The 13,920-nt window shown below is 43.5% G+C and overlaps 1 protein-coding gene across 1 annotated transcript in view; it reads left to right on the plus strand.

Moving 5' to 3' along the window:
* The window catches only part of CSMD1 (CUB and Sushi multiple domains 1), a 2,021,046-nt gene that overhangs the window by 955,753 nt on the left and 1,051,373 nt on the right, over window positions 1–13,920 (plus strand). The window contains exon 4 of the mRNA XM_045997494.1: window positions 25–219. Coding sequence (XP_045853450.1) covers window positions 25–219 — 195 coding nt within the window. The remainder of the gene's footprint in view (window positions 1–24; window positions 220–13,920) is intronic.

Raw genomic sequence — 13,920 nt, forward strand, 5'->3', positions numbered from 1 at the left:
TTTTTTTTTTTTTTCTTTCAACAGTTTTACCTAGCCACACATGTGGAAATCCGGGGGAAATCCTGAAAGGAGTTCTGCACGGAACCAGGTTCAACATCGGGGACAAGGTCAGGTACAGCTGTCTCTCCGGCTCCATCTTGGAAGGCCACGCGATTCTGACCTGCATCGTCAGCCCTGGGAATGGTGCTTCGTGGGACTTTCCGGCTCCGTTCTGCAGGGGTGAGTCCCAGACGACCAGATGGCATTAGCAACCCAGCATCAGTACATGGCTTTGACCATGGCTTTGACGGTGATGGCGTAGAAGTTTCCACTGAGGGAAAAGAATTCACCCCCATTGACTCCTGGCACGCCAGGTTATTTGTTCCTAGAAATCGCGTTCCACGTGACCCAAGTCTGACAAACCCAATAACAAACTTCGATGATGCTCCTTAAATACCCGCGTTTTTCTTCCAGCTGTTTCTCAAGTTCATGGCCTTCTGCATAATGTTATCATTCGCTGTCGTAGCATTCTAGGATTTACTCTGCACATCTATGTACTTCTTGATTTGATGGCTCCTTTTTTATCTTTCTCCTCCTTGAAAATGACAAACACGCCTTGATAATTAAAGGATCCCTTTTGAGGACTCTTTCAATTCTCTTAGACCTTTGAAACAAGGTGACACCGTATCCAAGTGCTCAGCGACATGATTGAGGTGAGGTTAGATTTCCTTTCCTGACACACCCTGTCATTTTTAGCCTCTTCCATAGCATTATTTTACTGCTCCCATAACTTTAGGAAAGAGCTGACTGTAACTCTTAAGTTCTGAGTCTCCTGAGAAAAACTCATCTTAGGGTTCCAAAAATAAAAAGTGTGGCCAACCTTTATGACGGCCTTTACCAGGAGGCCAGAAAACGTGCTGACTGCTTTACTGGGATCGCACCGATACTCCAGCAACCATGGCAATAATAACTCTAGACACTCGTTTAACAGATAAAGAAAGACAGTTTGTATTTTCAGCATGTCCCAGAGACAGGCAGTGGGGTTGAGACTCACACCCATGTCTGACTCCAGTCTGGGCTCAGAGCCAGGCACATCCCTAGCCTCAGCCTCAACACCTCGTAGGGCAATACCTTGTCACCCACGGGTTTCCCGTTTGGTCTGGGCTGTGTCATGGGTACTTTGCCAACTCCTTGCAGGATGGCTTATCACTTCCCATGCTACCGTCCTGCTGCTGTCGCCCCTGCTGGCAGCTAGTCCAGACTGGCAACTTCCGCGGTTTCCTGTCTCACCTTCCCAAACCGGTGTTCCACGGCAGATTCCTTTTGCAGCGGAGGAAGCCGAAGTTAAGAAATGTGACTTGCCCAAGGTGCTCTAGCTCACAGATGATGGCGTTCAGACACAGCATGTTCCAGGAATTCCTCTACCCTGGAAGAAATCCCACTGGGAATATTTTCTATTCCAAGCATCTCTTTTTCCTTTGGAAATGCTTATTTCCGCTGCATGTTTCTAAAGTCCATTATCTCTCTCCCTCTTTCTCTCCTTTCCCTTACTACTACTGTTTTCCATTTTGTCAGAAGAACAGTGTACTCAACATCCAGACCTGGGTTCCATTGACTTGTTCTTCGTATCGATTCTTCTCAACTAACTGTTGACCCTGCCACCAGGCCCTCCTGAATGCAGGCTGTCTTCCTGGTCCCACCATCGTTCCCTCTCAATAGGGAACCATTGGATAATAGATAATAAATAATAGAACTGCTGGGTAGTAGATAATAGAGCTCCGGATAAACACTGGTGCTCCCGCAGCTTCATTCCCTTATGCCCTGTGTGCTAGCTTTTCCCTTTTGAACCGTCCTTCACTCATCTCTGTTCCCACTCCCTGTTCTCATTCCATTCCTTTTTCTCTTCACCCAGACCCCCTTCACGTTGGTCACATGAGCTCCCCATGTAGAATCTCGGCGTCCATCCTCCATTCTACTCCCTGACGGTCCTTCCCAGCACACATGGCGTCCTCGCCCCCTCCCTCCCCCAGCCAGACCCCTTCAGGGACTCAGCAGGAGTGACATGTTGAGTCTTCATGGTGGCTACCGACGTGTCCCAGGATAGCCCTGGCTTGGATAAACGGTGAATGTCATCTGCCGGTGTTCCCGGACACAGGCTGACGCCTTTCTCCCCACATGCAGTGTTCTGCCTGGGCTCCCGGACGCTGGGTTTCCTCACAGCTACGGATTGTAGAGTCTTTTCTGGTCTGCACTCCTCACACCCCGCTATGAGCTGGATGTCACCATGCAGGGAGGGATTATACCACAGAAATTGGCAAGCCCAATGCACCAGTTATCTTTGTTTTTCTCCCAAAGAATTCCTTCCCAATGTACTACTGCATGCTTAATCCCAAACTTCTGCTGTCTTTATCCTGTTACACAATTTATCTGTTTATCTCCCATGGGGTCATAAATCTTACTTATTTATCAAGTTTACACTAAAGTCCCAGTGTCTGTCATTTCTTACTTTGCAACTTCCTTCGAGCTTGCTTCAAAAACAAGTCCTCCTGCCACAGCATTGATTTTGTTACCATTTTATAGTTGAACATAATGTCTTAACATCGTTTCTTGAATTAGTCTCTAACCTCCCAGGAGATAGTAGGGAGTCATACAGACTTTGTGACTATACCCTTGATTTCCCTCTACATTAAGATTTAGCCAGGTCTGTAGCTCCTTCCCCTTATCGCTATCCCTGATTCCCTCCGGGACGTGATAGAGATGTAGAACTATGCTGAGTACCACATAAGGAGTCATTACAAGCTTGAAAATGCACGAAGTCAATATTAACAGTAGCCCCTTCTTTCTTCCCCAAGGAGTTTTCTTCTTAATCGCAGGGTCTTTACCAATTACATAGTTATAAACCTTATAAAGTCAAAGTTAATATAACAAGCCCATAATCATTCTTAGTCTGTCACCAATTTATTAAATTCCAACATATTAATATACTTTTGTCAAGATAAATATTTTTGCCCTTTATTACAGATTATTGCATTTATGCCTCTACTTTGCTTTTCCCAGTGCTTGGGCTAGTAACAAATTCAAAACGCATTAAATTAGATACAATTATTTTATGAAACAAATGTGAAAGCTGTTACAGTTTGTCATCGAATTGGGTAACTGAATCATCAAGAAAAAAACAATGACCTAATTCTTATAAATGTGTAGATGGCATATCCAGGGAAGACATAAATGAATTTCAGTAAAGTGGGCTTAGATTATTTATAAAAATGAAACGAGTATATTTTCTGCTTCCCCAACCTTCCAGCTGTTTAGTTCCAGGAGTCTGGAGGATTCTTCTTGATGACGCTACTAACCGTAACATCACTATATCCCGTTACAATGTTTCTTGCGAGTGCTGAAAAATTTACATATTAACTCCCAGGGACAGCATTTCACCTGAACAATGACACCTAAAGGTGTGTATCATTTCTAGGGTCGTGATTCTCTTTTAAAAAAAGATGACAGAACCATATATTCAATAAAATTAGTACATAATAAGAAAGGAGACCAGTCAGCTCTGCTTAAAATGACTTCCTCTAATTCCTATGACCTGCATCAAAATGACTTCTTTCCGGGGTGAGTCTAGATTGTCTTCTTCTGGAGGAATCCTATTTCAGTCTTCCCCATTTATCCTGGAGTTTTCGACTTAACATCTGTATCTTAATTTCACTCCATTATTTCTTATGGCTCCTCTGGTCCCTTCCAGTCTTGCAAAGATTTGCTGTTTCTGCCTGTGCAAGTCTGGTGGGTACTTAGCGGAGAAACGCAAAGGGGGAAAAAGGAAGTAGAGAGAATGAATAACAGATGCTCTCAGCTTAGGCTCTAAGTGTCATCTTCATTTGCTTTATGCTTCCCTCGCTGTATTATTAAATCAAAAAGACTATAACATCAGAGGCCAGGATATATCACATATTACTTTGGTCCCCAGGACACTGGAGGGTCATAGAGTATAAAATCCAAAAGAGAAGAGATTGTTCTCAAATGGAAACTGAACAGCAGGGTGTTGTCCCCAGATTTATGGCATGATCAAGAAGGTAGAAAGGAAGTGGGTAAGGATCTGCATTTGGAAAATGCTCCTTCATGAGAAACAATTTATCTGATCCAAAACAACCCCCAGAGGAAATGGTCCTCACCTCCCATCACCCCAGCATGAAGTGGGTAAGGCCCTCCTTACTGCCTCTCTGTAGACGCTGCTACTCTCCGATTCTGGCCCTCACTTTTTAAGTATCAGTGTGATCTTACATCTGCTGCCTTATTCCCTGAGTACAATCACATGGAGGGTAGGTAGATATGAGAGGCGTTTGGGGAACTTAGGTGTGGCTGGGCATAGAAGAGATTAAGATAGCTTAAGTTTTGTTTTATGCTTTGCATAAATGACAGGGCAGTTGCAACAGGCATGTGCTATTTGAAATAAGCCAGCTCCAAGAAAACACTAGTCCACTCCAGCCAAAGACACATCCTCTTTCTTCCCTAAACATCACCTTTGTTGTGCCTTAATGCTTTCAATGATGGAACACTGTATTTGCAAAGTGCTTTATAAAATAACTTTTAGCAGCTATTACAGAGCTGAGATCCCTGAAGTCATAGCTCTGGACATTATCAATTGTAAGAGGTCTTAAATACCTTATTTTTGTCTATTCTGCATTTCACAGATTGGTCTGTATTAACATGTGCTCGACTCCTATGAACTCCCATAGAAAGGCATCTAAAAATGGCATTTATATGATTTCAATTTGCAAATATGCTGAAGTCATAAATTCATGAATCTGTTTGTATCTCCAGTCACCTTGAGATGTAGGCAGAGGAAACACTATTATTCTTGTAATAAAAGAGAGAAGGTTTCAAATTGTACTCACATAGGTTATAAATTTGGGGCTTGGACAATATAACAAGATAGTTGATGATATCATCCTGCTTTTACTAAAATTTGTTTACTAAACGTGGCATATACACATAACTTAAAAAATAGTAATAACTTGCTACTTACTATAGTAAGTAATATAGTTATAGTAAGTAATAGAACTATAGTTATAGTAAGTAATCTAGCTATTACTTACTATAGTAGTAACTACTATGAAAAGAAGCACCCCATTGAAACTACCATTATGCCACAGATAGTTTGATAACATTTAACTGTTTTTTATTATTATAACTGCTTATACTGTTCTTTATCAATTTTTTTAAAAGATTTTATTTATTTATTTATTTGATAGAGAAAGATCACAAATAGGCAGAGAGGCAGGCAGAGAAAGAGGAGGAAGCAGGCTCCCTGCTGAGCAGACAGCCCGATGCGGGGCTCGATCCCAGGACCCCAGGATCATGACCCGAGCTGAAGGCAGAGGCCTAACCCACTGAGCCACTCAGGCACCCCTGTTCTTTATCAATTTTTTAATTGATATTTTGCTTTGAGTATTAAGATCTGTTACTCGCATCTACGATGTCTTGTCCTAATTTATTTTTTACATTTTTTTTACATTTTCTTTCGTTTCTCCTAATTTACATTTCTGCATATTATCTTAAAATTTTAAATACACAGTATATCTTTTCCCCCCAAAGACACAGGCAAGGCTTTAGTGGGGCTACAGCTGAAGCTGAGGGAGACGCGGCACAGCCAGAGAGCAGTGATGCTGTCTCTTCCAACACAGCAGAGGCCCTGCTTGTACTGAGAACCTTCCCACTTGGGTTCACGGTCGAATAGTGTTCAAGGCCGAATAGGGACTCTGCTAGAGTCCCAGTCTACTTAGCAGTAGGGGGAAGCCGGGAAAGGGCTTCACCCTGATTGGCTGGAAGGTCTCATCCTGATTGGTCGGTAGTGACAGGCAACGCCTGCCGCTCAGTGGTGCTTGTGAAGCCGTGGTCCTCGGGCTGATACACCAGCCTGCATCCTGGAGCATCCTAGTTCTGGCCTTGGGACGGCTGTCCGCCCCCATTCGCGAGCCAGCAGAGCTTCAGGTCCAGCCTCTTCAAACCCACTGAGTCCTGTCTCGTCTTAGGATCTCTTCATGGTTGTCAAAATCTGCTCCCGGAATTGATGTCTGAGGGCCAAAAATGCTAGAAACAAGGCCAGACCCAAAAATCAAAAGCCCAGGCGAGGCTTTATCAGGGTTACAGCTCAAACTGAAAGGAGGCAAGGCACTAACAGAGAACAGGTAGCTGGCCTCCCCCTTCTGGTGGACCTTCTGATCCTTTCCTCCTGTCTTATTCTCTCAGCTGTAGTAGAACTTCTGCAGTATCAACGTTGTTCACATTTATATTTTATGTTATAATCATAATGAAGTCTTTCTTAATTTGTCTAAAGGCTGAAAAGCAATAAACAGCAGTCCTATTATTATAACTATGTAAATATTTTTCACTGCAGCGCTATTGTGCTTGTAATTACGTTGCCTCCTCTATAATCCAATATCACAACCTCTGTGCCACTCAGTTCAGATGAGTTCTTTCTTAGCCTCATTATTCATAATAACGCCATAATTACTTTTGTTTCACATTTGGACCAAGGCTACTCTCTATGGCTTACTTAGCTGATGTCATATTAGCAAGTTCAAACACAAATGTTGTGTGCACATGTTTAACACTACATGAATATTTCTGACCAGCAACTGGTTCTGATACAACTGATCATCTGGGGACTTGTGCATCTGGCTTTCCGTGAGTTGCCAGCCTTGTCTCCATGCACTTGGCAGTGGGAGGACAAAGCTGGAGTGAGCAGAGCAGGTCCCTTCATGTCCATCGTGTTGGTTAGACTCAGCCCTTGTGTTCACACCTAATCAGAAAGGAAGTGAGGAGTTGGATCTTCCTTAGTCAGAAGGAAGAAGAGACAGATTTGGTCAATGACTGGCCTGGTCATGCCATGACTGCTTTCCATTGGTCCTAAAATTTTGAATTATCTCTATTTTTCCCCTTGTGCATTAGTAAAACTTATGTGTTGTCAAAATAGTATGGATGTCAGCCTCTGCCTTCGGCTCAGGTCATGATCTCAGGGTCCTGGGATTGAGCCCCGCGTCAGGCTCTCAGCTCAGTGGGGAGCCTGCTTCCTCCTCTCTCTCTGCCTGCCTCTCTGCCTACCTGTGATCTCTGTCAAATAAATAAAATCTTAAAAACAAAAAAATAATACGGATGTCTTCTACTTTACACATGTTTGAATTTTTACTAGGAGCAAACTCTATTCTTCTTCCCGAAGGCCATAGACTTTCTGTTAAACCAGGTTGCTTCCCATTTCACAGACCGTTGCTTTCTGTCCTTCCTGAAGTCTCTAGTTGCCACTGCTCCCAGGCATGGTACTTGCATTGCTCTTATTCCCCAAACCCAGGCCCTCCTGCTCCCTCAACTGTCCCTTAGAGCGCTCTGCACTGGCTTCCCAGGCTGTTCCGTCACCACCCTGCTCAATCTGCCCGCTCGTTCCTAAATCCAATGTCTTCCTCTTTCATTGGTTCACCTCAAATGGCTTCTTAAGAACTGCTGCTTCAGAGAAAAATCCTTTAAGCCTTAGCATGCTTGCAAGTGTTCATGTCTGCGTCCACAGTGATGGACACTAGAGATGAGTATAAAATTATACATGGAAAACATCTCTTCCCAGAAGTGTTAAAGCACTATTGGGTCATTTTAAGTGTATTCGTGTCTTCTGCTGAAGTATAATTTCTCTGTCTTTCTGCACACACATGCGCACACACACATATACATGCCTGCGCACACGTGTAGGCAAGTGGACTTTGAAGTTTGCAACTGAAGGGTTTGGCTCAGGTTAAAAAAGTCATGTTTCCTAGGCCTATGTCAAAAGAGAAAATGGAGAGGTTTTTAAGAAAGCAAACACATGTGAAAGATTTTTTTGAGGGAAGAAACTATATTTGTTATCTTCTTGGGTAGAAAGATAACACACACGGTGTGGGGAACATGCCGCAGACGCAGTTGTTCAAGATGAGCGAGGCTGTACCCCAGGGCTGCTTCTGGCTGTGACGTGGCTGGTTGGGATGTGACCATCATCAGCTTTGCAGGGATTAAGGGGATGTTCAGCTGCCAAATGCCTAATAAAACCCAATTCCTCAGTGTTTAGAACAGTGTTTAGAACCCAATGATGCAACGATGAGCTGTCACATGTCATTAAAATTTCCCACTAATTACTTTGATACAGTAAAAAGAAACAGGTGAAATTAATTTTAATACATTTTCTTAACAAGACATAGCCCAAAGATGAACTTCCCAACACATGATCAGCATAAACTATTAATGAAGTAGTTCGTGTTTTTTCCACACTCTTCTGGAAAACCTGGTGCGTATTTCACGGCTGCGACATGCCTCAGTGTGGAAGCCATATTACAAATTCTCACCTGCCACATAGGCTAGTGAAGGCTGTTTCCAAGGGCTCGGATTTCCTTTGCAGGCAGAGGAGTGTTAGCATTCTTTGTCCCTGCCACACCAATTGTTAATGCACGCGGAGTTGCGGTGCTGAGTGGGCTTCATTTTCACTTATGATGTGGATTCAATGTATAGATGTAGGCTCGTGATAAGGACTGATAAGAAAATGGGTCTGAAGTACACAAATCTGTGTCATGGTCTGATTGGAATTCTTCCCTTAACTCCTCAGCAAGTGCTGAAGCAGATTTGAGCTGAATAGTATCGGAAAGTAGAGTCTATTTTTAAAATTAGTTTGGGCAAGAGCTACGAGGGAGCGAGCTCTTGATTAATCCGAAAAGGTTTCTCAAAAGGAACCTCATTTCGGATGCCGTCTTCCTGTTGGAACAAATGACACAGGGGTGTAATGAATGACGATTATGGAAAACTTTGAAGAAGGTGCAGATTAGCTGGCGGAGTAAGCAAAGAATTGGAAACAGCTTTGTGCATGTAGGACCAAAAAGTCTGGGTGGCCCAGTAGTAGTGGAAAGCATCTGCCTTCGGCTCAGGTCATGGTCTCCGGGTCCTGGGATCGAGCCCCACATCCTGTTCCTTGCTCAGCTAGGAGGCTCCTTCTCCTTCTCCCTCTCCTTCTGCCCCTCCCCCCATTCATTTTTTCTATCTCTCTCAATAAAATCGTAAAAGTATGAATGAATAAAAGTAAGACTTTCTGGGGAGGGGAAAAGCTAGGTTTAGTTCTGGGGTCTAGCTTTCCCGTGTGTGAACTGTGACATACACACAGTCAGATGCTCCCACAGCCAGAAGCAACCCAGGTGACGTCTGGACCCAGCGGCTTAGCACCAGAGACCACATACCCAGACTCCACACAGTGTAGTGAAGAGAAAAAGCAAGTATTTTGAAAAGATGGTGTTCTCAGAATTAGTATGAGGATTACGGGAAATGGCACAGGCTGGGCACCTTGCAAAGTCCTCAGCACTAAAGAAGGCGAAGAAAGCAGAGACGGGGCAGCATCACGTTTCAGGGGCCGCGGTGCTACCTGGGAGCAAGGTGTACTCGCCAGCCCTGTGCTGTAGCTTTGCTCAAACCCCTTTCCTCTCAGGTCTGAACTTCCTTCTCTGTGTAATAGCACCTATTTCATACATCTGTTGCAGAGATGACGTGAGATAGTCCAGGTAAAGTGCTTAGCAAAGAAGCTGACATAGTAAAATTCTATACATTTTTAAATTTATAAATAAGAATCTATAAATTTATAAAAGTCTATAAACTCTTATAAGTACCCCTGTCCCATCTGCCTTCCAGTCTTAAAAGCAGCGTCAGATTTTGGAACTAAGTGAATGAAGCCCGATAGCAAACGCTCTGATAGTAAATTCACGTAAACTGCGGGAGTTCAGGGGTGGCAGCTCTCAGAAGGTCCTCGTGCATCATTGATAATGTTTGGCCTGAAAAAAGAAAGAACTATCAGGCTGATTTAAGGAGAGAAATTGAATGGAGGGGAGACTCAGATGGAGGGGAGATGAAGTGCTTACTGGGGGATTCGTCCACGTAGGAACAGGTCATTCCATTCTACGGGTCACTCCTGAAATGCATTGGCAAGGGGCGCCTGGGTGGCTGGGACGGTTGGGCGTCTGCCTTTGGCTCGGGTCATGATCTCCAGATCGTGGGCTGAGCCCCATGTGGGGCTCCCAGCTCAGCGGGAACTCTGCTTCTCCGTCTTGCTTGTGTGCTCATCTCTCTCTCCAAATGTTCAAAACCAGAAATGCATTGGTAAGACCGAAATTACATAGACAACACGCACATGCATAGCCAAACACATTTACACAGCGTGACCAGGTAAAGAACACAGAGTTAGCGATGTTCCAGGTGTAGATTCTTTCTAGAGTCCTTTTCTCTTAAGGGAATCCCCGATCAAACTCCAAGTAACTGAATAGGGAGCAAGTAGAGCAGCATTCGTTTTCAGGTGATGAGCATTTCAGTTTGGTCACTTAAATTGTAAGGTTTCAAGAAAATTTTGTGATGCTGATGGTGAAAGCTCTAGCCATGACCAGGCAGCAAGCCCTGCGCATGTGCTGCACACATATTCTTGCGTTTAATTTCCACGGCAACCTTTCAAGTGCCATGTTTCCGTAGGTCCTGTTTCTTCCAGGTCTCGGGCACCGAGGTGTGAAGTGACTTTTCTGAGGTCACCGAGTAGCAGGAGGAAGAGGCAGGATCTGAACCTGGGCATCTCATGCCCTTTGTCCTTGCAGGGCTCTGCCCATGCCCTTCTAATTTACAAGAGAAATAAGTGTCTTTAAAAGAATCTTAAGTTTTAGTTTGGAAATAAACGTTTGAGTTTGAATTAAACATTCTCTTCTTGAGAACTCTGTGCTTGAGCCCTGCCTGAAAAACCTGGGGAGGGGCAGGGAGAACATGGCTTCTGTGGAGATGCGCTATCAGAATCAGCAGGTGACTCGGTTTCCCCCCAGAGAGATGAAAGTGGGCGAGGGTGTTCACCGTCCTCCTCCCTCTCCATCCACCCCTGCGTGCGGCACAGGAGGAAATCTCCCAGCCCCACAGGCCGTCCAGAGGTTGTGTGCCCAGAAAGGAAAGAAACAAAGGCAGTCAGAGGCTATGAGGGGAAAGTGGTGCTGCGTCTTCTGTGTCTCTCGTGGAGGTGCAAAAGTTTTAAGCCACGCAGTCCTCAGACTGCCTCCTGGAAGTAACTAGCAGGGTTGCAAATGAAAAATTTTGTGCAAGCTTAGCTCAAGAGAACCTTAAGCCTGTAGAGGGCTGTTCAGCTGTAAGGCCTTTCTCATGTTTTATTGTAAAGGCTAAATATGATTTGTGAGAGCTATTTCTTTGCAGAGTAAATCAACCTTGGAGAGAACAAAGCAGATAGTGATCTGTTTTCTCAGTCTGATGGCCTTCCTGCTCTGGGGAAGGTTTTCTTTGAAGTACACTGGTGCAAACCTCTTTTCTTCTCTCTTCCTTGCAGGTTTAGGGCCTTTACCAAACCCAACCCCTCGCCTGTCATCCCAGGAATCCCCCACCTTGGCCAGAAAGGCAAGATGGAGCAGATGGGGCCGGGTAGTGGGTTCGGTGTGGCACCAAGCGGGAGGTGCTCTGGCTCCAAGTAGAGTCCCCTTGGGAGGCCGTTGGGGCAAGATACAAAAATATTTGAGAGGTAGTTGGCCAATGATTATCCCTTCTTTATTTTCTATTTCCAGCCAGTGGAATCTTTTAAGGTAACTGTGAAATGCTCAAGAAGGAAAGCGATGGGGAAGTAGAGAGAGCATGGCGAAACATTTTATTTAGAGCAAATCTCCGTGGCAGGTGTCATATTATGAACTTTATATACACTAATTTATATTGTTCTAAATTTTGAAGTGAGTATTGATAGTTTGTGAAGAGGAATTGAATCTCCTGACGTGCAGGGAAGCTTCTCCGAGGCTACAAAGACGGTTGGTGCTGTAGCTGGTTCTCTCTTCCTGCCTTTTACACTTACCGCTGACTGCTCCCTCCTTCCTGGGGAACGTTGATGGGGAGGTTGCTTGCTTTTGTTTTGTTGAGAAGCATGATCTGTAAACCATTACAAATAATAGCAAATGCATGAGTATCGGAAGCTAAGCTTCCATAAAGTCTAACCTTGTTTCTGTCTGAACACATGCATTTAAGATAAATATTCACCTAAATGTGTCAAAACACATTGTCAGTATTATGTGATGGTTTTAAAGCATACCGGATGGGACAGCTGTTAGGGTTTTTTTAATTAAAAAAATTTTTTTTATTAAAGAGATGACTGATTTTATCCATTTCGGGTGGTTGCGTCTTTCTTAGAAGAATCGGTGATCCGTTAGCGAGCCAGGATGCCGTGAAGTGAAGAACCAGGAACCGGTTTCAGGAACACCTTTAATGAAACAGACTCAGTAATGTATGCTTGTGGTCCGTGTGGCGCTGTCTCGAGCTGCAAATTTCTTTAATTGATAAGCCTTCCATAACATGACTGGAAATGACAATATGTCGCTTGCCAGTGCTTTATGAAATGTCACTCAAGGTTTTTTAATTGTAGACATTCCATTGCTAGTGATGGGGCGAGAGAGAGCCTGGGGAAGATGTAGCTAGAGGGGAGGAGAAGGGAGAGAAGTCATGCTTTTTATGGGAGCCTATAAATTCTGTGATATTTAAAACACAGCTGTGTTTTTATCAGTTATGTTACCGAAATAACATCAAATGCATCTTAAATGATCTGTCATGTCAGGAACACACATTACAAAGTAAGATTGAGTGTGACAATCTTCATATAAGAAACCTGGCTCTTGGGGCACCTGGGTGGCTCAGTGGTTTAGGCCGCTGCCTTCGGCTCAGGTCATGATCTCAGGATCCTGGATCGAGTCCCACATTCGGCTCTCTGCTCTGCAGGGAGCCTGCTTCCCTCTCACTCTCTCTGCCTGCCTCTCTGCCTACCTATGATCTCTCTCTGTAAAATAAATAAATAAAATCTTAAAAAAAAAAAAAAGAAACCTGGCTCTAAATTAACTTTGAATGGCTTTAGACAGTTTTCTTAAATACTGTGCAATAAACAAGTCTAATTCTTACTAAAATAAAGGGGGAAAAAGAGGTATCAAAAATATATGTCAACATAAGATTATAGTAGATTTGGTTCACGTGTTTTTCATTTCAGTCTGCTGCACGCTTTCTGCTAAGTGCCTTTTTTTATAACATCTCAATAAATACCATCTTGTAACAACCCTAATTATAATCACAGGTGTCTATGAGCCAATTATTTTTCAATTTTGTGGATTAATTTATGGTACTTTTCTGTGATTTTATTCCAGGCTTCCATATTCAGTTGTAGAGCTGAGCATGACTAGTGCTCATAAAATACCCACCCCCCCCCCAAGTAAATGCCGTTCACTGGGACAGGTAGTAATGGGCGTGCTGAGTGGGAAGGACTTGATTGCTGGAGATCCTGCTCTGTCACATACGAGCTGGGACATCTCGGACAAGCTCTTTGCTTGTAAAGCCTCTGGTTCTGAATCTGTCGCATTAGGCTAATACTTTGACTCCCCTGGAACTGGTAAGGATTACATAAGGTGCTCCAAGTGCGCCACATCAATAATTGCTATCATTACAGTAAACATTATCATTGAAGAGCTGAGACGGAGAGAGACTAGGGACCAAAGGAGACCAGCTCAAGCTCTGAGAAGCTCTCGGATTTTAAAATCAGAGAGCATATGACATTGTTTTTTTTTTTTTTTCTTTTGCAAGATTAGTGTTATAAACTTTTAAGTTTTAATTGATAGCGTTTTATTCTCAATATCCTCAAAATTATACAAATTGTTATTTCTCTCCCCATAATTGAACATAATGAGTGTTTCCAATGTTTGCTGCAGCACATAAAGCTATAATTAGTGTCTCTGTACATATAGCTTTGCTTTTGTTCTATCCAATCCGTTCCTAAGGACAGAGTTCTAGGAATGTTGTTTAGGCAGTGCACACTTGCTCAACAAATTTCCATGCCTCAAGGACTTTCTCCACGATTACTCTCCGTTTTGATGCTAGTATTTACTTTTA

Source organism: Meles meles, chromosome 2 (genome assembly GCF_922984935.1).
Source record: "Meles meles chromosome 2, mMelMel3.1 paternal haplotype, whole genome shotgun sequence".
NCBI lineage: Eukaryota > Metazoa > Chordata > Mammalia > Carnivora > Mustelidae > Meles > Meles meles.